Source organism: Eupeodes corollae, chromosome 1, assembly GCF_945859685.1.
Source record: "Eupeodes corollae chromosome 1, idEupCoro1.1, whole genome shotgun sequence".
In the NCBI taxonomy this organism is placed as follows: Eukaryota; Metazoa; Arthropoda; class Insecta; order Diptera; family Syrphidae; genus Eupeodes; species Eupeodes corollae.
The window spans coordinates 292,788,206-292,815,043 of record NC_079147.1 but is presented as its reverse complement, the minus strand read 5'-3'; the positions used below and the strand labels follow the sequence as shown (position 1 = coordinate 292,815,043).

General features: G+C 37.9%; 1 protein-coding gene across 4 annotated transcripts in view; it reads right to left on the bottom strand.

Moving 5' to 3' along the window:
• Positions 1-26,838, bottom strand: part of LOC129940331 (ATP-binding cassette subfamily G member 4) — a 100,859-nt gene that overhangs the window by 11,530 nt on the left and 62,491 nt on the right. For all 4 annotated transcript variants that reach the window (XM_056048635.1, XM_056048637.1, XM_056048638.1 and 1 more), the window contains one exon: positions 20,110-20,296. In XM_056048635.1, coding sequence (XP_055904610.1) covers positions 20,110-20,194 — 85 coding nt within the window. In that variant the 5' untranslated portion in view covers positions 20,195-20,296. The remainder of the gene's footprint in view (positions 1-20,109; positions 20,297-26,838) is intronic.

The window sequence follows — 26,838 nt, the reverse complement described above, 5'->3', positions numbered from 1 at the left end:
TAGAGTCGAAATAAAAGATTTTTTAGAAAGATGTCTGTGCGTTCGTGTGTACGTATGTTCGCGACGTTTTTTTTGTTACCGATAGCTCAAGAACCAGAAAAGATATCGACTTCAAATAAATTTTAAAATAGTGTTGTTTTCTGCGTTTACAGTGGAGCCTAGGTAGACTAAGTCCTTGACTACCTCAAAGTTACGTCTGTCGATTGTGACGTTTTGACCCAAACGCGTTGTTGTATGTCCTTTCTTGACGACAACATGTACTTTGTTTTGCCCTCATTAACCGTTAAACCCATTTTCGCCGCCTCTGCCTCAATACTCACAAAAGCCCCATTCACATCACGCTGAGTTCTTCCGATTATGTCAATGTCACCAGCATATGCCAGTAATTGGACAGACATTTGAAAGATAGTGCCTCTAGTGTTGACGTGTGAGCTCTGCACTATTCTTTCAAGCACGATGTTAAAAAAATCGCATGACAGCGCATCACCTTGTCTAAAACCTTTTTTGACATCAAAAGGTTCTGTTCAGTTGTTTCCAACCTTTATGGAGCAGCGTGAATTCTCCATGGTCATCCTGCACAAATGGACTAGACATGGCTCTATACAGCTAGTCCCTGTATATGCTGTCACATGCGGCCTTGAAATCGATGAAAAGATGGTGGATGTCGATTTGGTGTTCTTGGGTTTTTTTTTCAGGATCTGCCGTAATGTGAATATTTGATCAACTGTGGACTTTCCTGGTCTAAAACCACACTGATAAGGACCTATCAGGTTGTTGACGATGGGCTTTAGATGTTCACATATTACGGCAGAGAAGATTTTATAGGCGATGTTAAGTAGACTGATTCCTCTATAGTTGATGCAGTTTAGAGGGTCTCATTTTTTCAAGATCGGGCAAACAATACTGAGGTTCCATTCATCGGGCATGCTTTCTTCCGACCATATCTTACAGATAAGTTGGTGCATGCTCCTAACCAACTTATCTCCAGCTGCTTTAAAGAGCTCGGCCATCCGATCCAGCGGCTTCATAAGACTTCAGCTTAGATACAGCAATCTTTACTTCGTCTAAGTCGGGAGGACGGGATTGTTGGCTTTCGTCGTCTATATCGAATGGGTCATCCTGCCTGACAGCGGAATTCAGTTCTTCATCGCCGTTATACAGTCCGCAGAAGTGGTGCTTCCATATCCTCAGCATTGACTGCGGTTCCACTATGATGTTTCCACTTTCGTCTTTGCAGCCTTTGGTTCTAGGTTTATGTACCTGTGAATTTCGTGTCCCCTGTTCAAAAAACTTTCGATCTTCATTCCGGCTTTTAAACCTCTCAACATCTTCAACCGCAAGCTTCTCATGCCCTCTCTTTTTCCTTCTGAGAAGTCGGCGTTCCTCTCGCCTCTTCTGCTCAAAGAGCTCACGAGCAGCTCTCGTCCTTTTATGCAGCGCCGCTTTGCGTGCCTCTTGTTTGGCTGCATTTGCCTGCCGACATTCCTCATCAAACCAGGGGTTCCTTGTTGGTGGCTGTTTGAAACCCAGGACATCAGAGGCGGCTTCTCTGATTGCATCTTGGCAATGTTGCCACTTGTTTTCGATACATTGTGTTGGCGGCAGAGAACTTCGAGAGAGGTTACTTGTAACTCGGTCAGAAAAGGATTTGGCATAGCAGTTTGTGTAAGAAAATAACACACTCAAAACCACTTAAGACTCTTGCCTGGCTGCTGCCATTCCTTACCAATCTGAATATACCATTTTTGTATTTTTATGTTGGCACAACATGCCGGAACCAAGAAACAGCCATATTGTTTTTCTATATTTTTCGGACGAGAAGACATCACCGGCACATACATTCAGACGGATACAAAATTAATGAATATTTTAAGTTGTACAATAAAACGAAAATTTAAGCCAATTAAAATAAAATAAAGTTTGTTTGAGCTTAAATTGCGTAATAGTTTAATTTCATGACAAAATCTTAAATTTTCTGGCGATAAAGTTTCCAACTCGTGTCCGTGTGCCATGTCTTCGTCGCAACAAGAAGAAGCGCATCAAGACAATCCTGCGCAAGAACTCAATGATCAGCCGCAGCAGCAACGCCAGCAAACAGAAGTGCTTAATGAACAGCAGCAGTCCAATCAAAAGGGATTCCAAAATCGACATCGAGATGCGAGATGCAAAATTTGTGGACAACGCTACAACGACCAGATGGTTCTGTGCGATGGGGTATGTAAAAAATGGTATCATTTAGATTGCGTAGATATAAGTAGTAGTCGGGCAGAGGAATTATTTAAGTGGTTTTGTGACGATTGCTCAGTTATTCACATGAGAAAAATTGATGCACTGCACCAAAAAATTATTCTCCAAATCAAAGAAGTTGAGCGTAATGTTATGTATAAAAAGCGTCAGACAACAATTGACAGCTCATATAAAAAATGGTTAGGTATGAAAAATGGGTATATAAAATTAATAGGTGTGTATGAAGACAGTGAGGGGAATCCGCTTCCAGAACCGAGGTTACAACTGAATGAGGCAAGAGAGGGAAGTGAAGCCGGCAGACGATCGAACTCGTCCATTAACAGCCGGTCGTCACAACGAAGCCTACGTTTTAATCTCTTGCAACAACAAAGGGACCTCCTAAAGGAACAACGCGATAACTTGCGAAAAGATGAAGAGCTTATTAAACGTCAAGAGGAACTTTTTAATGAGCTATCAGACGAGGTGAGTGATGAAGAAGTTGACGGCGATTGTGAGTCAGGCGATCAACAACGAGGTCGAACCGTGATCGCTTCAGCAGTTCCAGCATTCAAACCATCCGCTGTCAAAGTAGCAGATTCAGCTTTCAAACCAACAGCATCTACCTTCAAGCCATCAGCTCCAGCGTTCATACCACAGCAACCGTTCACTTCGATGACTCCAGCGTTCATACCACAGCAACCGTTCACTTCGATGACTCCAGCATTCACTTCCACAATCCCAGCGTTCACCTCGATGACTCCAGCGTTCACCTCGATGACTCCAGCGTTCACCTCGATGACTCCAGCGTTCACTTCAGTGACAACAGCGTTCGCTTCAGCAGTTCCATCGTTCACCTCAGCGAATCCAGCGCTCACATCAGCTTTCACACCAGCTCCACTGTCGTCAACAACGTATTTCAACTCACCACAACTAGACTCGAGGCAACTAGCTGCAAGAAAAATTTATAAAGAGCTTCCAACATTCACGGGTAGCCCAGAAGAATGGCCACTCTTCAAGCGCATGTATGAGCAATCAACTCAAGCATGCGGATTCAGCGTAGAAGAAAATCTAATGCGCTTCCAAAGGGCCCTGAAAGGGAGAGCACGTGAATTAGTTTCGAGCCAATTAGTTGAGCCGTCATGTGTGCCGCAAATAATGATTTGTTTGCAGATGGCCTTCGGGCAACCAAATATTATTTTGCAGAATCAAATTGACAAAATAAGTAGACTTCCTACAGTCAAAGCTGAGAAGTTAGAGTCTATCGTTGAATTTTCAACGGCTGTAACGAATCTCAATGCAGTGATGAAGGCCTCAAATCTTGAAGGGCAATATGACAACCCGTTACTTCTTAAGGAGCTTTTAAAGAAACTCACCAATGATATGAAGATGAGGTGGGCTACATATTCTTTGGAGAGCCAAACACGGGGTGTATTGGCGTTCGGCACCTGGCTACAACTGGAAACGCAGAAAGTTTTTGAAGTATTAACAAGTTCCGATATGACTTGGCCATTGTTCAATTCTGCCATCAAAAGAGACACAGGGCGAAATGATAGGACGATTAAAGAGGCTAGAGTCAACGTTCACGTTCAAACCAAGCAAACTGCAGAATGTTTAGTATGTGGTAAAAAGTGCAAAAGCATTGAGTGCTGTGAAGAATTCAAAGAAATGAACTCTTTAGCAAGATGGGAGAAGGTGAAAGAACTGAAACTCTGTCGTCAGTGTTTGACCGTCCATACAATGAAGTATCCATTTGTATGTAAGAAGGCGGTCAGATGTGACGTTTCTGGTTGCAAAAGAAGACACCACCCATTGATGCACCAAGTCGTCGATGGTATCGTAAACCCTCCTATTGTAGTTACTTCTCAAAATAGCCATACTAATGAATGTGATTGTTTCCAATTTCAATACATCCCAGTGACCTTACGACACGGCAACAAGAAGGTAACAACTATGGCCTTTCCAGATGGTGGATCTAGTGGAACTAGAATCGAAGACAGTGTAGCCAATCAATTGGGTCTTACCGGTCCCAAAGTTATTTTGCATCTTAAATGGACAGCAAATGTCCGTCGGCAAGAGGAATCTAAAAAGGTCTCAATGTTCATATCTGGGGCTTACAATGGCGCAAAGGAGTACGCAATTCCCGTGGCACACACCATTCAAGAGCTTAACTTACCAAGGCAGACTCTCAACTATGAAGAATTAGCAAGCAAGCATCCTCACCTTCGTGGCCTTCCAGTAACTTCATACTTTGGAGAACAACCAAGAATTATGATTGGAATGAGTGACTGGCATCTCGCTCTTCCAAGTAAAACCAGAATAGCTGGCCAAAATGATCCTGTGGCCACCAAGAACAAATTGGGATGGTCTGTGTTTGGATCGCGGAGCTCGTCCCAAAGCCAAAGTATAAATTATCATATTCAAGAATATGCCGAAAAAGATGATGAGAATCTAAGCGAGATGATGAGATATTTCTTCGCAGTGGATAGCCTGGGTGTGAAGATACCTTTTTATGAAGCCACGTCCGAAGATGAACGCAGAGCTAAGGACATCATGGAGAAGACAGCTATGTTTAATGGGGAACGATTTGAGATCGGACTGCTTTGGCGATACGATGATCCTGTGCTACCAGATAGTATGCCCATGGCCAAACTCAGGCAGCTAGCACTCGATCGAAAACTCAAAAAATCTCCATCATTAAGAAACAGTATGAATCAACAAATGGAAAGCTATATGAAGAGAGGTTATGTCCGAAAGTTATCACCCAAAGAGTTAAACGAAGAACATAAGCGGATCTGGTATCTGCCACTCTTCCCTGTATCCAATCCCAATAAACCCGAAAATGTAAGGGTAGTCTGGGATGCAGCGGCTAAAGTTAATGGAGTGTGTCTCAATTCGTTTTTAGTAAAGGGGCCTGATCAACTTCCCTCACTTTTCGGTATTCTGCTAAGGTTTAGACAGAATGCTGTGGCCATCAGTGGAGACATAGAAGAGATGTTCCACCAGATAGAGATTTCACCCGAGGATCGACATGCCTGTAGATTTTTATGGGATGATGGTACTGGCGTAGCAGTATACATCACACAAGTCATGACGTTTGGCGCGTCTTGTTCCCCAAGCTGCGCTCAATTTGTGAAAAATAAAAACGCTGAAAGATTTATTGAAGAACACCCTCGAGCCGTAGAAGCAATTATCAATAATCATTACGTCGACGATTTACTGGACAGTGTTAATACTTCAGAGGAAGCAATAACCCTTGCTAAGGATGTAAAGATGATTCACTCGGCTGGTGGGTTTCACATTCGAAAATGGAAGTCCAACTCAAGAGAAGTGACGGCTGCGATGAACGAAATTACGTCAACGCCCGATAATCGAATCGATCTTGATAAAGAACCAATGTACTCCACTGAGAAAGTTCTTGGAATGTGGTGGGATACCGAGAGTGACTCGTTTACCTTCTCCTTAAAGTTTAACAAAGGAAACCAGGAAGTCCTCAAGGGTGCCATAAAACCAACCAAGCGGGAGATGCTAAGAATCATGATGTCGATCTTCGATCCTCTGGGTTTAATTGGCCATTTTACGAGTTATTTGAAAGTTTTGATGCAAGATGTATGGCGGTCCAGAGTTAGTTGGGACGACGAGATCTTAGACGAACATCAAGAAGACTGGCTACGCTGGTTACGTGAACTACAGAAAGTTCAATCTGTTTTCATCCCAAGATGTTATGCAGCTGGGATAGTATGGGAAATTTCCGAGACTCAGCTCCACGTATTCGTTGATGCCAGTAAGAATTGCAGTGCTGCAGTAGCATATCTAAGAGTCCAATCAGGTGAAAGGATTATGTGCTCACTTATCGGTTCAAAAACGAAGGTAGCACCTATTAAACTCATGTCAATACCGAGGTTGGAACTCGTAGCAGCAGTCATAGGAGCCAGATTCGCCGATAGCATTCGTCAATCACTCTCTATTCATCTCAACAAGATTGTACTGTGGTCAGATTCTGCAACTGTTTTGAGTTGGTTGAGCTCCGATGCCAAATCAGTAAAAGGCCAATTTGTAGCGTTCAGAATAGCGGAGATCCAAGAAATCACAAACATTGCTGATTGGAGGTACGTGCCGTCCGAAATGAACCCAGCAGATGATGCAACGAAGTGGAAGAAAGGGCCTTCACTAGATATGAATGATCGTTGGCTGCAGGGTCCACAATTTCTGTACATGAAGGAGGAAGACTGGCCATATACATCCCGAGAAAACTATCATGCTATTTCCGAAGTAGTGTCAGTAATCCCAACAAGTAAATTTGAAAGCTGGGGCAAGTTGCTGAGGGTCACAGCATATGTTTGCCGCTACATGGACGCATTACGTGGTATAAAAAGAGAAAACCTAGCTTTGTCTTCGGAAGAATTCCAACGAGCAGAGCGTGTCGTCTACAGGCATATTCAAGCAGAATCGTTATCTTCGGAATTGGAATTCGCTTCATCACCGAGAAACGTTGCAAGGAAGACAGCCCAGTGTTCGAGTATCATACTCTCAATGAAACCCTATTTAGACGAAAACGGAGTAATGAGATCCATGAGTCGAATTGATAATGCAAAGTGGCTGAACATATACACAAGACGTCCAGTAATACTTCCCGACAATAATCGAGCAACAAGACTCTTAATACGTCATTATCACGAGAAATTTCGGCATATCAACCACGAATCTGTCGTGAACGAAGTAAGAAAGAAATATTTTATTCCCAAACTACGACAGCTGCTGAAACGCGTGAGGAAACACTGTTTTCGGTGTAAGATGAATGTAGCCAAGGCCACCCCTCCTGAAATGGCAATTTTACCAGAAGTTTGAGTATCAGCATTTACACCACCCTTTTCGTATACTGCAGTTGATTACGGTGGTCCATTTGACATTGTCCATGGTCGCAAGATTGAGAAGAGGTGGATTTGCCTTTTCACGTGTCTGGTAACCAGAGCAATCCATATTGAAATTGCCTACACCTGTAGTACGGACTCATTCATCCTTTGTTATAGAAATTTTTTATGTCGAAGAGGGACCGTTAGAAAGATGTTCAGCGATCGTGGAACAAATTTCATTGGAGCGGAAAAATTACTTAAGACAACCTTAAAACAAATCGACCATCAATGCATTGCGAATCAGTTTGTAACCTCGGAACTGGAGTGGCACTTTAACCCCCCTGCCTCCCCACATATGAATGGATGCTGTGAGAGACTCATAAAATCAGTTAAGATAGCCCTATACGCGGTAAGCAATGTTAACCGTTACAAACCTAATGATGAGCTTTTCCGTAGCTTTTTAATGGAAGTCGAGGACATGATAAATTCCCGCCCGCTTACATACTTACCCATTGATAGTGAACAGTCGGAAGCCCTAACTCCCAACCATTTTCTTCGACAGTTACCTGGAGGAATGGTTCCATTGGGAGAATTTAGTGATGATGCCAAGTTACTCAAGACTAACGTACTAATGTCTCAGCTCCACGCAAGACACTTTTGGAAGCGCTGGATCGTCGAATACTTACCCACCCTAACTAGAAGAGAAAAATGGAATCAACCGGCCAAACCGCTTACAGTTGGAGACTTAGTTTTGGTGATTGACGAAAGAAGTCCACGCAACCAGTGGCAAAAGGGAAGAGTTGTTGAAGTATTCCCAGGTAAGGACAACCAAGTTCGTAGTGCCTCAGTACAAACTATGACCGGCATATACGAAAGACCAGCGATAAAACTAGCTAAGTTAGAAGTGTGCAATGAAGAGGGTACATTTAGCAAATGTACCGAGGGGGAGAATGTAAGAAAATAACACACTCAAAACCACTTAAGACTCTTGCCTGGCTGCTGCCATTCCTTACCAATATGAATATACCATTTTTGTATTTTTATGTTGGCACAACATGCCGGAACCAAGAAACAGCCATATTGTTTTTCTATATTTTTCGGACGAGAAGACATCACCGGCACATACATTCAGACGGATACAAAATTGATGAATATTTTAAGTTGTACAATAAAACGAAAATTTAAGCCAATTAAAATAAAATAAAGTTTGTTTGAGCTTAAATTGCGTAATAGTTTAATTTCATGACAGTTTGAGAAAAAAGGTGAACATTTTGGTTAACCCTAAATATCTTACGAACCAAAAACGCTATAGACTTGCATTACATATTTTTTATAAAAAATAAAAATTTAAAAAAAAACATTACTTAAATTTTGAGAATAATCGCATTGACAGTTTTCTTACAAAAAATAAAAACCTAAAAAACAAATTAATAAAAGTTGGTAAAAATTGATTTTCGACTCAAATATCTTTTCAAAACTTTGATATATTGGCTTTAATTTACTTTTACCTTTGCAAAAATATTGTTGTCAACATTCAGTAAAATTTTGAAAAAAATCAAATTGACAGTTTTTTTTTTACAAAAAATTAACAAAAGTTGGTAAAACATGATTTTCGACGCCAATATCTTTTCAAAAATTAAAAATATTGGCTTCAAACTTATTTTATTTCACAGAAAATATTGTTTTCGATATACAGTAATTTTTATATAAAAATCCAACAGTCCGTTTTTTTTTCATAAAAAATAAAATCTACAAAAAATAGTACGCAAATTTGGTAAAAATTGATACAAGTACATATAGACAAACTTTTAAGCAAGACAAATCTACAGACGGAACAGGAAGTTATCAGTGTGGGTCGCATCCCATCCTCTTTTTTATTATAATGTTTGAACGTTGACATTATGAGTAAAACACTACATCATTTAAATGACCACCCCGCAAATTGTTGTAAGCATTTTCGGATACTTTTTGTGTCACTTATTGATCAGTATCTCCGCCATAACTTGACGAATGTTAATGACAGTCCTAATTCCTAAGAGCGACGAGAAATCGACACATTCGGGTCTTTGGCAACACTTTTACAGACGATGTAAAGATTGCCATATCTATAAACTGACGTCTAACAAAGCCATTGGAGCAGATGACGTAAATGGCGAACTTTAATTTCCACTTATCTGTAAAATGTGGTAGAAAAAAAGCTTAACTGATGAATGGAATTTCAGTATTGTTTACCTGAAAACAGGAGATCTTTAAAACTGCACCCACTACAGAGGCATGTGTCTCCTAAACATTGCCTATAAGCACCTTTCTGCCATATTATGGGAAGGTCTGAAGCCGTTCTTCAACAACCTCATAAGTCTTTCAGACAAGGAAAGTCCACAATTTACTTAATATTTATGCTACGGCAGGTCTTGGACAAAACCCAGAAACTTAAAATCGACACCCATTGAAAAGAACTTTCCAGAGCAACGTCTAGTTTTAGCTTCCCTGTCAAACTTATTCTTTTGTGCAGAGTGATGATACTCCATAAAATTTCCAAAATGATTTAGATTCTTCAGCTTCGGTTTCAAATGAATTGTGTTAAACTCAATCGTCAACACTTAAGGCACAGTTTTTCAAAGGTCTATCCAATTACTGCGATGAGAGGAGGATAATTACATTATTAAAAGAGCAAAGCGTTATTTTAGGTGGCGTTTTTAAGCACTGCGACCTAGGCGGAGATGTTGAGAAATAATCCGAACGACCACCCTCTCTAGACACTCCTAATTCCGGTTCTCATTTATAGCGATGAAACTTGGAAGTTGTTACGGCAAAATGAGAACATCTTTTGATATAGTGGAGAACGCACTGTACAGCGACACTGATCTAGTCAAAACGTCTTAGATAGCTGGGTCGTGTAGCGCAAATCAACATTAACCTAGAAGGTCTTTAAATCCAATCCCGAAGGTCGCCGCCACCGGCCGCAGCGTAGTAGCACAAGACCTTGATTCGTTTTTTGTTGTAATATGAAACCTCTTAGTGGAAAGCCCTGTATTTGAGTTTATAAATAATTTGTATGAATTATCTTAATTTGTTTTAAATTTTAGGAAGACCGAAAAGACAACTTTTAATTGTTAAACATTTTGAACCCGTTTGAATCCAGCTAATTGCAGTGTTTTTTTTTGTAAATTTTTAAACAAAGCAATTGACGTAAAACTCTGATAAAAATTCACTTTTATATTTCTTATTTATCAAAAATTTCATTGAAAAAAAAGTTCTAAATTCCTTTTAAATGTATTAATTTATTCTCAAACGTCAATCAAAAGTTAATTCTAGAAATTAAAATGTGTCATTAAATTGATTCCCTTTGTTCAAACAAAACCAAAATAAATTGGATTTTTTTTTTCTAAATTAATTACTCGTTGAACCACCTACTTCAGTGAATCAAAAACAATTAGCTTGATTTTTATTTTTGTATTTATAGACAAGACTTCGAATTAAACTCATCCATTACAATTAATAATTCAATGATTTAAGTTTATTTATGGAGATTATGGAGTATTGAATCATTTAATATGACTTGACATTTTATTTCATTATTAATTATTCACTGTCCCATACCTACATACTAAACTGTTTAATTCACCAGGTAATAGTTTACAAATATGTAATTCAATTAACCTTTTGCCACTATATTTATAATCTTCTCGATGACTTTTCGATAAGTTTAAGCGCTTAATAATTTATTAGTTAGATGTTAATTTTATTGCATGAATCGGTGACTTGCTGTCAGTTTCTGTTTTATTTACATTAAGAACAATTAAAAAACAATTATTCTTGACAAGCTAAAATGATTATAAAAAAATAAAAAAAATTAGAAATACTCTTCCTATATCATGGATGCTATTGTTCTGAAGAGGTGTTCCTTAACGCTGGCAAAACGACTGCGTAAGCTTTTTCATAGGATGGAAATCAGCATTTGTCCAGCCTATTCCCAAGAAACGTGAATCTTAAACGTTCCTGTAAAACAACCATCGGCCGATCCATCAACCGAGAGTACGCGAGAGACCTGTCAGTCGGTATTGAGTAGTGCAGCAAAGCAGACTTAGATAGAAATAAACTTTTGTTCAAGATTACGATTACACCGACCGACCAATTGGAAACGCTGATTTATTATAAGCTCATTTTTTATCAGCTAAGATCAGTAAACCAAAAAGCTTTGTTTCCTGTTTTAAATTAATAACGAATCCCACTTACTTTGATTCTATTTGCAACCGAAATATATGGCCCGCAGAGACTTTAGTAAAAGAATTTACTCAAAGTCAAAAAACCTAACAGGCTTGCGCTCTTCTACCAAAACGTAAGGGGACTTCGTAGCAAGACTGCTGACATTTTTCTTAACTTCCAGTCATTTCCACACGACGTATTCGTTTTGGCAGAAACGTGGCTTAATTCAAGCTCTTCCGACACAGAACTTTTCAGTCAAGAGTTCGAAGTTTACAGAAACGATCGTCATGTTGGGAATGCAAAGGATTAAGGTGAAGTTGTTCTCATAGCGGTAAAAAATACATATTTCTCTTCTTCTGTATCTTATACAGACTAAGAATTTTTTCATTTTAAACGTTTACGTTCCTCCTAAAAGTTTGGAGTCTGTTTATATCGATCTCCCTTTGGCATTAGACTATCTTATAAATTTGTCCAGCTTGTTGCGGTAAATTTTACCACAACAAGTTTCACCTCCCTTGTTGCTAACTACCCTTAACGAGTTCTTACTGCGGCCGCAAAATTCTGGAAGAGTTTAGTAGAAATCTGGACCATCAGCCAGTGGCCTGCTCTTCTAGCATTTTGGGAAAGCAAATTTAACAGGTCCTACCAAAGTGTGCGAAAGAATTCCACACCAACGAACTGTGCGACGGTTGGCCCACATATTGGATAAACAATATCGTCAAGGCATGAAGACGATACCCATGCCCAACAATGTGTGTAGAAAAGTCACACCAACTTTAACGTAGTATGGCCGAGGGTCCACCATAAAGTACATAATTATTAACGATAGAAAAATCACTCCAAGAATATCTTAGTAACTTTTATTTTAATTATAGGCTTGGCTACCGATTTCCTTCAACACCACATAAGTAGTCTATCCTCAACTAAAAACTAGCGCGTGTAAATACTCGGTAATGCGAGGAACTCCACATGATTTTTCCAGAAAGTTTTGGCTGGAATAGGTTGGAAAGTGAAGAGCTGAACTCACTCATTGAGCTACTGGGTGATCGCATCACCTTTTAAAGAGATCGCGTGCGATGAAAGATATCTGGCTTCTCGGTCGCACACCCCAATCTTATGGATGGAGGAAGTTGCGAGACCGAGACAGATCGATCACCACGCAAAAGATCCGAGAGGATTGCTTGAGGGCAGGTAGCCCGAAGGGTCAAGCTCGCCATGATGATGGCCACTTTTTGGATTGCGCCCAAAGTTATTAGACGAAGGAAAAACTGTGTGAAGGATTTTGTTTTAAAAGACCTACATTTTGTTCGACTGTGGAAAAAAGTTTTCTTTGAGGAAGGGCTACGATAGCTGTTGTGGAAGTGGAAAAGTTAAGTATAGTGTTTTCTTTGTTTTTGAAGGATGTTGTTTTTCGTCCTTTTGACCTTCGCGTCAAAAGTCCGTTTTTTTTTGTCCCCGGTACTACGGTGTTTAACCGTTTGGTTCTCATTCGAAAATTTTCTTGAAGTGATTTTTCTTGGTTTGTCATTTTTTTGTTTTCCAATTTTGGTTATCGATTAATAATCTTTCTTTTTGTTTGCAATACATTTATCGAGAATCGACCTTCTGTCAATCTCCATAATTCAATTTGTATCTTTTCCTTTTTGTTATAAAAGATCCTGGTTTTTAATCCCGGCTTCGGCCAAGGTTTTCCAGGCAAATAAACATAACTTAAATTTCCCATCCGGAAAACAAAACCTTTCTTTTATTTCATTCTTTGTTTGAAGACTAATTTTTCAGCTTCTGGTTTTGGTAAACTTCCAGTAAAAAGTTTCCTGGCGCCTACTTTAAACAATACGACTTGGAGAAATTCACCTCGTCATACTTCGATATCATTTTGATATCAATTTTATATCAATTTCATTAATCACCACGATTAATAAAATATTCACTAATCAAAACCCCCCCTTAAGCTGAGCTACCGTGCTGGCAATACTTTTATTGCTACCTGTGGTGAATTCTTTCATCTACCTGACATATCGACTGACGTTTCTAATAAATTGTCAAATTAATTCTCCCGGCACATCAGCGGTGTGCAATTTCGATTTTGTTTAATTTAAAATAGTTAAAAAAGGAGATTTAAAATCGAGTACGGTTGTAATTAATATTGTATTCGAAAATCCAATAGTGTTAAGATTATATATTTATATATATTCAATCAGTCGGGTCGGTCGGTCTGTGGAAAATTTCACTACAATATGATAAAATTAGTTTGAACCCAATATTTCAAATTTTTAAAAAGATATCTGAGCCGAAATTCAATTTTTACCAACTTTTGTAAAATTTTTTTTACAAAAACTGTCAAATCGATTTTTTTCAAAATTTTACTGAATGTTGAAAACAATATTTCTTATAAGATAAATAAGTTTGAAGCCAATATTTTTAACTTTTTAATTAATATTTAAGTCGAAAAAACATTTTTTTAATTAAATTTTAATTAGTTTAAAGCCAATTTCTAAAAGTTTTAATAAGTTATTAGAGTCCAAAATAAATTTGTACTTACTTTTATTAATACTGTCATACTGTCAATTTGGTTTTTATCAAAATGTTATTGAATGTTGAAATCAATATTACAAAAAAAATTAAATTAGTTTAAAGCCAATTTCTAAAAGTTATAAAAAAGTTATTTGAGTCCGAAATCTTTTTTTACCAACTTTTACTATTTTTTTTTTGTTTTTAGTTTTTCGTGAGAAAACTGTCAATTAGATTTTTATCAAAATTTTACCAGATGTTAAAAACGTATAAAAAAAACCGTTAATTGGATTTTTTCCAAAAATATGTTTGTTTGGTATCACGTTAAAATATATAATATACAATTCAATAAAGTCTATAGCGTCATTAGTTCGTGAGATATTTAGGGTTAACCAAAATGTTCACCTTTTTTTTAAACTGCTATGGTAAAAAAAACCACCCACTCAATTTTCTTGAGAACCCCTTCTGCATCTTTATACATTATTGTCTGTATAACAAAATTTATTTGAAGTCGATATCTCTTCTGGTTCTTGAGCTATGGACGACAAAAAACGCCGCACGCACAGACATCTTTCTAAAATCTTTTATTTCGACTCTAGGGACCTTGAAACGTCGAGAAATGTCAAAATTTGTAATTTGACAAATCGGACCCATTACAATAATTTCCTATGGGAAGATAAAATTACACATCGTATATGTACTATTTTTTAGTTTTAGAGCATGTTCTTCTTCGGCTGCACCTGAGTTTCAGAATTCAGCCATAAGAATACTATGCATGTCATCACAATGGAACTTGGACCTCACCTTTCGTTTGACAATCGTAAGGAAAAGAACGTAATGTGACTCCAAACAGAAGCTCTAGTTCAATTATCTGAACATTTGCTTTATCTGACAGCTGTAAAAAAATATCAACAAACAAAATATTTGATCTTTGGAGGGATGAAATAACAGAAATGTCATTCAAAGCCACCTCGAAGCAGGCCCACCGTAACGCAGACGAAGCCGAAGCTGAACACGCTTGTGATTCAGCCATAAATGTCAATTCTTTGATTTCCTTTACATTGAAAGAATAAGTATATTCCGGTGACTGTTTAGGTCTTTTTGTGTATTTTATGGTGTACTTTTTCCCTACAAGACAAATTTTACCTGAAAACTAATTCAAAATTCCAGAAAATTTAAAAATGTTTTAATTTTATAATCCATTTAAAGTTGCTTCATTTGCATGTTATGCAAAAGTTGGCAGACGTTCAAAAATTGTCTCCAAAAAATGCAGATTCAACTCTGTCTGGCTGTCGTGCCATCACCACACCGACGAGCTGTCAAGTCGTCGTCGCCGCCAGGTCTTGTTTATGTGGTGTGCCATCAAATTTGTAGGCATACATTTTGAAAACACATCTCGGCTAGCAGCAAATCCTCTTCCCCACCATCATCAGCGAGTTGATTTAATTAAATCCATCTTATTATTTTAAAAATTCAATAGCATATCACGCAAATCTTAGCATCATCGTGCATTCAAGAGTTTCCGTGTTTTAATTCAGATTTAAAAGTTCAATGAACGCCATGCCATCGCTTCAAATGATGTTTGGTTATAATTAAGTATAATTTTGTATTTAATTATGTAAAAATTCTTTTGAAGGTTTTATTTTTATTTAAAATTAATAGCTTCATTTTTGTTTTGACTTTTTGTTTTTACCAAGCGGGTGGTTGACTGAAATGCAAATTTCTATAAATAACACGAATGGAATTATTTTTAAAACAAGAAAATAAGCTAAAATTATTTTAAATGGAAAAATAAAATACAATTTTGTTTTTCCGGGAAGAACATTATTACATTTGAATTAAGTAATTTTAAGATTTTATTCATCTCAAAGAAAATGTGAGGGTATTTTTTTAGGTATAGTACTTGAAGCTGGCAACACTACTTTAGCTGAGGATCAGCCATGCACGTAACGTAACTATTTCGGACTGGTGGAAGTGTGGCTACCATTAGAAACAAACCCTAAAAAGATTGACTAATTTGGTCATGCTAAAGCTTGGTGACAGGCTGGTAAAGTATTCCATAATTCCACTCCCTTGTTCTTGGAGTGTGATTCCTAGTTATAGCGAAAAAATGAAGTCGTCTATCAAAGTTCAGGAACCTATGGAACTCTCCGCTGACGAAGTTAAGGATACTTACTATTAACAAGTCAAAAAGTGTAAAAGTCTAAAAGTCATTCTTGGGGATTTGAACGCTTGATTGGCCTGCAATGCAGTCGTTACCTTTTCGAAGCGTATGTCCAATCCATTGGCACTTACACCTTGGTATTCTACAGTCTATAGACTCCTGACCTGTCCTTTGTTAAGCTGATAGAATTATTCGTCCAATTTTTTGACAACATACCGAACGCCACTTTTGCTTTGGCAATGCGGCAGATGACGTTTTGTTCGGTTCCGCGTTCGGAGACGATACTTCCAAGGTATTGAAAGCTCTCCACTTTTTCCACCGGTTGCGAGGAAATATTAATTTGAGAGGATGGTCAGGTTCCGAGACTGATCATTTTTGTTTTTTTCCGGAATTAATTTTCAGCACACGACTTCTGCTTCTCTCTCAACTCTTGTTGTCATTTGATGTAAATCCATGATCTTATGAAAGAGTAAGCAAAAATCGTCTGAGTAAACCAAGTTCTTTAAATAGGATGTCAAAGTCCATTGGATCCCTCCGCTACCTGACAAAGCTCTGCGCAGTACATCGCTTTTCACAAACAAAAACAGTATTGGCGACAGAATACAGCACTGTCTAACTTAATATCTCCTGACAACCTACCATGCATCGTGCAGAACCTTACACTTGGATCAATCATAAGTTGCTTTTATAATAGGAATTAGTTTTTTCTGGAATGAATCTCCTTCACAAAGCTAATCAGAAGTACTCTATGTTGACGCTACCAAAGGCCTTCTCGAAGTCGATGAGCAGCAGCTGAATCATCGAGCGTAGCCTCAAGGTGCGTTTCAATATGATTTTTGCTACTATTTTGGCAACTACAGGTAGAATGCAAAAACTTCTCCAGTTTTCGCACTTCCTAAGATCAACCCAAACGAAATATGGACAACGAACTTCGGAACTTGTCAGTGCAATGTAAGGTCTCTTAACAGACCACGTGCAGCCGACTAATTAGCGGAAGCCCTAAATTGCTGCAAGGCAGATATTACCGCCATCCAAGCAATGCGATGTAATGGACTGGGTAAATGCAAACTAAAAGACTGCGATCCAGAACAAAGACAGCGTCTATTTGCGTGTGGATTTGTTATTGGAACTAGACTCAGGCAAAAAGTCTTGAGTTTCAACAGTGTGAGCGAGCGCATCACGACAATCCGCATCAAGACTAAATTCGCCCACATAAGCCTAATATGCGCGCATCCCCCAACAGAGGAGAAAGATGAAGACACCAAAGACTTATTCTTCAAACTCTTCGACAGTGTCCTGGCTATAAGATTAAAATTGTCTTAGGAGAATTTAACACCAAGCTAGGAAGAGAAGACATCTTTGGTGGCACAGTCGGGAGATACAGCCTGCACGACACCACCTCCTACAACGGATTCAGGCTGATCGATTGCGCTGTGGGACGAGTCGTTCTGGTAGCTAGTACGCAGTTCACACATTTCAATATCCACAAGGGGACATGGAAATCTTCAGACCAATCAACTGTCAACCAGATTGACCACATTGCGATCGACGCACGACAGTATACAAGATATCCGAACTTTCCGAGGGGTCAACATTGACTCGGACCACTACCTCGTTGTAGCCAAGGTACTGCTACGGATATCCCGGTCCAAGCCAAAACCAAGAAATATTGTGAGAAGTTTCGACGTTAGACGGCTACAATCGCAAGAGACTGCCATGTCCTTTTCCGAACAAGTCTCTAGTAATCTCTTAAGGAGTCCTGAATTAAACATTGACAGTGGCAAAATTGACTTGCAGCCATCAGAAATGCCACCTCTAAAGTCTAGGTTTCACACGGCTACAACAGCGAAACCCCTGTTTTGACTACGAATGCCGACAAGCGCACGCAAGGAACAAGAGGCATACAAAACGCCGCTGCAGAAAGGACCAAAGTTGCTCGCGAGCTCAACGAGCAGAAGAGGAGAGAGGAACACCGGCTTCTTAGATAGAAAAAAAAGAAAGCATGAGAACGCGCGATCGAGGAGAGAGAGGGATGTCACAACAGGAATGAGGTTCGTAAATTTTACCAAAAGGTAAAAAAAACCTCCCAAGGGTACCAGCCACGAACCGAAGCCTCTAAGGGCGATCAAAGGAACATCGTAGTAGAACCACAGTCTATGTTGAGAATATGGAAAGACCACTTCTCCAAATTATATAACGGCGATGACGAACCGAATTCCGCTGTAAGGTAGATAGAACCACTCAACCTCGGCGACGCAGATCAACGATTCCGCCTACCCGACCTCGACGAAATGAAGATAGCTATATCTAAACTGAAGTCAAACAAAGCTGCTGGAGCTGACGGCATCGCTGCCGAACTGTTTAAAGCAGCAGGCAATGACTTGGTAGGGAGCATACACCAACTCATCTGCAAAATATGGTCGGAAGAAAGTATGCTCGATGAGTGGAATCTCAGTATAGTGTGTCTGATACACAAGAAAGGAGGAGAACTCACCGATGCATTTGATGTCAAAAAAGGTTTTAGACAAGGCGATGCACTGTCATGCGACTTCCTTAATATCGTTCTGGAAATATTTGTGAGGCACAATCTTCCAAAGGTCCATCCAATTACTTGGATACTCAAATGATATTGACATATTTGGAAGATCAAAGCGTGGTGTCAGTGGAGCGTTTTTGATCAATGAGGACAAGACCAAGTATATGCTGTCATCAAAAAAGGACACTGAACAACGACGTCTTGGACAAAACATCACCACATACAGCTATAACTTCGAGGTAGTTAAGGACTTTGCCTACCTGGGCACCGCTATAAACACAGACAACGACACCAGCGCTGAAATCAAACGAAGAATGCAAATCGCTGCTTCTTTGGACTAAGAAAGAAGTTAAGTCCTCTCTCGAGCATCTTAAATCACCATCTGTAAGACACTCATCATTCCGGTTCTCATTTATGGCGCTGAGGCCTGCACTCTGTCAAAGAAAGACGAGAGCGTCTGAGGATACTTCGAGAGAAAAGTTTTTCGGGTGATTTTTGGTCCCGTACGCATAGATGGAGAATGGAGGAGAAGATATAACGACGAACTGTACGGGCTGTACAGCGACACTGACCTAGTTAGCAGAATTAAAGTCCAACGGCTTAGATTGCTCGTAGGCCATGTAGAGCAAATGGACATCAACACTCCAGCCCGGAAGGTCTTCGCATCCAATCCCGATGGTCGGCGCAGTAGAAGAAGACCGCGACTCAGGTGGCGCACTCATATGTGTGAAGACCTCAACCAATTTGGCGTGCGAAACTGGAGACAGCTAGCTAGGGACCGAGCTGGTTGGAGACTCATGTTGGTTTAGGCCCAGGTCCACACGGACTGTAGCGCCACCTTAAGTAAGTAATATTCCCTTTAGTGTATGCTTTTTTGTATTATTTTAAAAAAAAGACCATGCGGATATTCTGAAAATATGCAAATGTTTCCTTATTACTTGACGCCAGTAGGCTAAAAGTTCACAACGAGATACTCTTTAATAAAAATCCATTGATTATTCTTGCCATAATTATTATAAAACACAAACTTAAAAGTACTTACAAGAGCCAGGCCTTAAGTTATTTGAAAATATAAGTTTATATCGGCTTTTCTTCAAGTTCGAAAAAAAACAACAATAACTACAGTGTCATAATTTGAAAACATAAAAATATCACTGTCAACAGAACCCGTATTCCAATACTATACAATATCTCTACTTGTCAAAGCAGCTTAATGAATATTAATTAATTTGGAGTCTCGGTCGTATCGGTCATCGCATTGTGAATTAAATAACAACAAAAATGCAAATACTTATTTGGCCAACCCTCAATTTAATTTAAACAAACAATGAACACCAGAATTGGGGGGTTTGGAAATTTATTATTTAAAATTCCAATCGTTCTTTTTATTCTACAAAATCATGTTGCCGGCGAAAAAAGAAAAACAAATACTCTATATATTCCAAAATTGGACCCTACTGTTAACCCAGAAGAACAACTTTAAAAACTGTCTAACGCGTTATTTTTCCTATCGTGTGGTGAATATGTTGACCCTCTTTTATGACCTTTTAAAATTGAAATAAATCGTTGGAAACTTGAAAATTACATTAGAATTTGAAAAATCCTTGAATACTTACTCCAGTTTTTACGTTCCGTAACTGTGTAGTAGACGTCTTGAAATTCAACATCTTTTGATTGTTTTATACACGTTGTTAGATCCATTTTATGATGGACGCTTTTTGTTATTGTTGCCTTAAATATTAAAACGATTTATACGTGAGGCGCATTGAATTAAATATTGTGGCAATTAAAGCGGCAATCAGTCTGTAATAAAGTAAAATAATAAATTGTAAACAAAATATTTAATATACAAATAGAAACGTAAATAGTTTCAATGTTAATATGTCAAATATCAAAAATGTTCAGGGTTATCAAAATAATAAATAAAATTCAGATTTTATTACGGGTTATCCATTTTGCGGTTTTAAAAGTATAGGACTGAAATTTGACATCTGTCAAACTAAGCTTTTAAACTTATTTTCTTTTTTTCAGTTGAAAGTTTGACAAAGTTTTACAAAAATTTCTCGCTGAACTATCGCACAACGCATACAAATTTAAAGTCAAGTACAAAAATGTTGATTTTGCCACAGCCATATATCATGCTTAAACTCTTGAGCACTTAAAAATCAACACTCGTCAAGTTATGGCTGAGTTACAGCCCAATATGTGTCAAAAAGTGGTGGTCATTTAAATAAACGCTTTTCAATAATTGCCCGATTACACGAAATGTTTTTTCGGTTGTTTCCTTTTTCGTCTTTTTGACAGATCGGGTGAGGGGCGTAGAAGCGTAGGGGGAAAGAAGTCGTGAAAAGAGTCCTGAAAATGTATCGACTTTTTTTGGTTGAACTTTGACGTTTATGCTTTGACAACCAATAAAAAAAAAAATGCATAATTTACAGATATAAGTTCAGTTTTCCAGAGTACGGTGTAGTAAAGGCAAATATAAACGTGAAATAATGTAAATTTAATTATTTATTTAAACGATTTAAGAAATGTGGACAAAAACTCAAACGGAAGTATTATTAACGCTGTTTTAAAGTTGGCCCAATTTGTATAACAAGCTGAACAAAAATTAATAAAAAATCAATAAAAATTATTCCATAAATTTGTTTCATTTTTCACTAAATTATTGCCACAGAAATCCAATTATAATTTGTAGGTACTCTCTGATTATTACTGCCCGGACAACGAAACAAAATTAAATTCTTTCAGCACAGTTTTTTCAGAAACGTCAAAAAGAGGAATAACGAAAGGAACGAAAAAAGGAAAGGTGTAATCACGAGGGTAGGTACCTGTCAAAAAGACGAAAGACGAAAACGAACGAAAAAACATCCCTTGTAATCAGGGTCTAAGAGACTTTATTTTTAACAGCACGTTATTTTGACAGCTATAAATTTGACGCTGTCAAAATTTTGACACTTCAAAAGTAAAAACTACGTCATTAATAAAAATGGAATGATAAATTCATGAATTTACTCGTACTACAAAGTCACAGCTAGAAAAACTAGAGTACGCAGTTGAAGTATTCTGATAACTTTTAAAATTAAAGACACATGTTAATTCAATAATTCATTTGATTAATAGTTAAGTTAAAATATAAAAGATTAAGACTTTCTATAATGGCGGCTAACGATTGCATGACTGCAAGACATTACATGTCAATGTGAGCTGTCAAAGTTGACTTGCCAGAATGGCTGCGTTCAAACATCACACTCCTCCTCTCTTAGATTGAACTTCCAAATTACGAAGCCTCTCGGAACGTCTAGGCTCAGGTAAGGCTTACTCTGTTTGTGATGCAGCTTCAGGTGATTTTAATTGTTGTTGTTGTTTCGGATCCGGTTCTTTATGAGTCTCTGGACTCCTATGTCGAAGTTGGTCTGAATGCCTGCGAACTGTCTTGCCATCTTCAGTTCTAACTAAATATGATACTGGGCCCGTTTGCTTGCATATTTTGGCCAGAACACAAATAGGTCCTTTTGAATAGTTTCTTATCCAAACAGGTTTATCGGTTAGTAATTGTAGATCATTACCTGTAACGTGATCTTTTTTTGATGAACAAAGCGGTTAACTATCAGAGTGGATTTTATCAAAGTATGTCATCGGTTGACGCTTGAAAAAGATTTCTGCCGGAGATTTGCCAGTAACTGTTGGTAATGTAGTATGACTAAGTAGCAGGAACCTTGCCAGGCGAAGTAGTACGAACCATCACTTCCGTAAAGAAAATTGTGAAATTTCTTAACACCTGCGATAATCGCCAAGGCCTCCTTGTCGATCTGCGCATAGTTTCTCTCCGTAAGTGTAAAAGTGCGAGAATACAACGAAGTTGGACGTTCCTGGTGGTTAGGTCAAATGTGTGACAGCACAACACCAAATCCATAAGGGGAGTCTGTGAAGAGGTTCGGCAATTGTCACTTTGCCTTTTAGAAACGCTTGATAAAAGTTTATAAGGCCTAGGACCGCCTGCAGTTGTTTTTTGTTAGTTGGAGCTGGAGTATCCCTTATTGCGATGACTTTTTCATCAGATGGACGAATTCCTCTGCAATTGGCAATATACCCCAGGAATTTGACAGATGGTAAATCAAAGTGACATTTGTCTTTTCGCAACCGTAGGCAAGCCTCCTTAAGACGTTGAAAAACTTCCCCAAAGAGTCTCAACGAGATGTGAGAAATCCTTGCAAGCAACGATGATGTCATCAAAGTAAACAGTAACACCTTTTCTTATTCCTCGTAGTATGTTCTCTATTCGTTGTTGGAATATTCCTGGTCCCATAGAAATACCATATGGAATCTTCTTTACTTTGAAAGCATTCTTATGTGTAGTAATTGTAAGTACTTTGGATGTTTCCTCATCAACAAACAACTGATAGGCCTGAGCCAAATCTATTTTTGCGAATGTATTCCCATTTGGAATTGAAGCTAGAATATCGCTTATTGCTGGTGTCTTGAAACTGTGTGGTGGCAGTGTTTTGTTAACAGTGCACCTGTAATGGTGACAGGTACTATAGGAGTAAGCCATTCTCTGTATTCGGTTGGTTCTAAAACTCCTTGTCGAACCATTTTATCTAACTCAGCTTCAATTGCTTCTCGCTGAGCGTTAGGAACCTTCCTTGCTTTATGGGTCGTACAGCCTGACCGAGATTTAATGTAATTTGTTCACCCGTATATGCACCTAGTTCCTCAGAAAATAGCACTGCGTACTTTTCCAACAGATCATCTATTGGGGAACTCACGCTATGAACACCTTGAATCACTGTTCCCATCTTGTCAAACCAGTTACAACCCAGCACTTTTGTACGATTTCCACGGCTAATTTGAGAAAGCAATTGTTCATGACAAGACTTACTCTTGGAGAATTTGTAAATTCCTCGCAAGAGGCAGTACCCGTGAAAAGACTTAAGAAGGCATAGGCAGGAATCGAACCCAGTCTAAGTGAGTTTCGTTTCGGCTAAAAGACTCTGTTGCAAATGCGTATTTCGCAAATCCACACACCAGTCGCTAGCGTAACATTCGATCTACCATGGTTCCATCAAAATTGCAATCAATTATAAGATACCGAAGTTCTGCAATGTACTCTTCAACAGACTCATTACTCTGTTGATCGCGCTTAAAAAATCTATAGAACGACGCAAATTCTGATGGGGCTGGTGTAAAGTGTTGAGTAAGTTCTTCGATTTTTGATTTGTAAGTGTGTTGCTCCAATGGCTAAGGTGAAATGAGGGATTCCACCAAATTAAAACAATGAGAGCCACAAATTGTTAGGAACGTTGCTTTCTAGATCTCCGCCGTGTGATGCCGTTGACTAGTAGAAACATTTCAACATTTTTAAAAATACTCAATTCAAAGATTCAAAACCTGCATGCGTTTTACCCTTTAAAACCAATTTGTTTACATAGTTGTATTTGTAATTTTGACATTATGTTTTGAGTATATGACAAGACGATAACAAAATAGTGACAGCTCGTTTCTTTTTCAGTTTTTGCTTTTCTCTGTTTTTAGATTTTGTTGTACATTTTTTATCGAAAATATCGATTTTGAGCTACGATTTCATTATAATTATTTTATGGGTAAGGAATTATTTCGGAAAATTATTTCAAGGGTATGTTCGAAAAATCATTAAACTAAGGGTGAGGGTACAATTTATTGCCATTGAATTCAATTTTCATTTAAATAGGATCGAAGAAATTTGTTTTTTTTTTTTTACTTATACATACAATTTAAAAGAGTATTAACTGAAAAGTATCCCAAAACCAATATTCATGATCAAAGTATTGCAAAATAGACGGTTTCCTGAATTATTGCTGATGTTTTAGCATGAAACCCTTAATGAATAATAATTTTAGCTTATAAGGCAATAAAGGAAACCCCTAAATTGAATAAGAAGTAATCGCATCGATTTTTATAATTGGAGGTGTGGCTTGCAGGGGAAATCTAATGTCAATATTGACATTTCTGCCATAATACAAATATATCCACTCGCAACTCATTACATATATTCTGTAGTTCGCATAATTGTTCATTGTTGCAGAAGAGAAATTACTATAAAATTTTTAAATCAAGGATTACAAATTTCATAAAACGGTAAAAACACTATTTTCTAACAATCCTTTGGAAATTCATAGTTTATTTATTTTTATATTTTAATAAATTTATTTAGAAGAAGTTTGTTTTTGTTGTTGTTGTTGTTGAGTTGTAAAATGAGACTAGACTTTAAAAAATATTATTTCATTAAAAAATTATGAGAATATTATTTCTTCAACTTTATTTAATTTAATGCGTCACTTCAAGGTTATAAATGGTTTGTTCTTGAACATACTCATGACGTTTTTAAAATGAAGCAATTTGATTGGTCGGGAGATTAAATCAGAGAATGTGTTTGGTTTCTGCATTATTTTACGCACACTTTCTCACATATGGTTATCCACAACTTGTAGACAAACCAAAATGTAAGGCCAATGTTCTAGCAAAAAATTGTCCGACTTCTTGCAATCGTTTGATCTCGTCAACAATAACGCTTAAGATTTTGAAACAATTTAAAAATATTTTGAAACAATTTAAAATGCAAAGAAGTAAGAAGTCGAAGTCTGCCAAAATAAACAACAAGAAGTCGTACAAAAAAATTAAAAAGGATAGGACGCAAGAACAATCTCTACAATTTTCCAGGAGATCGAGGACATGGTTTGGCAAGATGTTGGTGGCTCTGTTGACATGGCCGCAAAATGGTGAAACCTAAGCAAAGCCTTCAATTTTAACCTTGACAAAATGAGCATACAAAAATAAGGCGGTATGCAATGAGAGACAATACTTGATTTACTTGAAATTCTTTAAGCCGGTGTTTTTTTTTTAGATTTTGCAGTTTGTAAATGTTTTTTGACTTAAATCCTATTTCACAAAATATTACCATTTTGCAACCTTGCAAACAATTAAAATAGAAATTTGCAAAATGAAAAGAAACTTCACTTTTCAAAAAAGTCTTTTCACTTTGCAAATTTGAGTTTGTTTGGTTAAACGTATTTTGCAAAGAGAAAAACTTTTCAATTCAATAATTTTCTCTTTGAAAATTTGCGTTTTGTGAAACGTAATTTGCAAAGTAAAAGTACTTTGCGTGTTGTTCTGTTGTTTTCACTGTCATCTGTCAAAAAATATTGCAATATACCAATTTTTTGTTTTCTAAAGTACACACAATTTTCTACTAAAAAGTTTTCTAATATTTGGATAAAATCAACCAACTCTATACATAGACGATTATCACTATAAATTAACAACTGTCACCTAGTTGAAAGGTTTGAAAGACTTTTGACAGTTCGGCCAGTATTAAAAAATCTTTCAATAGTGTATATTAAGGTTAAGATTCTTAAATTTTGTATTAAGTATTTTTGTTTTCAGAAAATGTGTGAATTAGGCATAGGCTTGGTAGACTGAGGTGGTGCAAAATCGTATCGTCACCTATTAGTGGTGCTCGCTGGATAGCCGAGCCGACGAACTTTCGATCCAACAGATCCAGAGCTGTGTCACCTGAGTTACCTTCTCAGGAAATAGGTGCAAAAGACCAAATATCGCTCTGAAGAACCAGCTCTAACGATCTCAGTCAAGCAGGCCATGAAAGGAAATTTTAAAGTGTGATGAAAACAACAGTAATAGCTTCGGATTAACGGATTGAAAATCAGCCGAAATCAAAGCTTATGTGACAGCCCTCCAGGAGATGCGATGCAATGGGCCAAGCAGTAGGAAGATTGAAGGCTGTGATTTCTAATATGGGAAGTGTCTACTCGATGGGATAAAGCGCTTATTTGAATGTGGTTATACTGTCAGAGGGAAACTAAGGCAAAGAGTTTTAAGCTTTCGGGAAGAAAACGAAAGAATGACGACAATCCGCATTAAGGCCAAATTCCACCACCTGAGCCTTATCAGAAGAATTTTATGAGCTCCTTGTCAAAACATATGAGCAATGTCCCAAGAACGATGTGTAAAGAAGGCATCTTTGGTAGGTCGATCGGAAGACATAGCCTATGTGACATCACATCTGGAAACGGACTCAGGCTTATCGACTTCATAGCCGGGAAAAACATGGTGTTGAGTAGCACCAGATTCCCTCGCCCAGATATCCACAAAGGTACTTGGCGGTTCAGTAATGATCGGAAATGCAACCAAATAGATCATTTTGCTATTGACCGAAGACACTACTCTAGCATACTTGGCATTCGTACGTACATATCAGCCAAATAAGATTCCGACCAATACATAGTTGGTGCTAAACTGCGCGTACGAATATCCATGGAAGCTCTTAGTCGAACAACAACCTCGAGGAG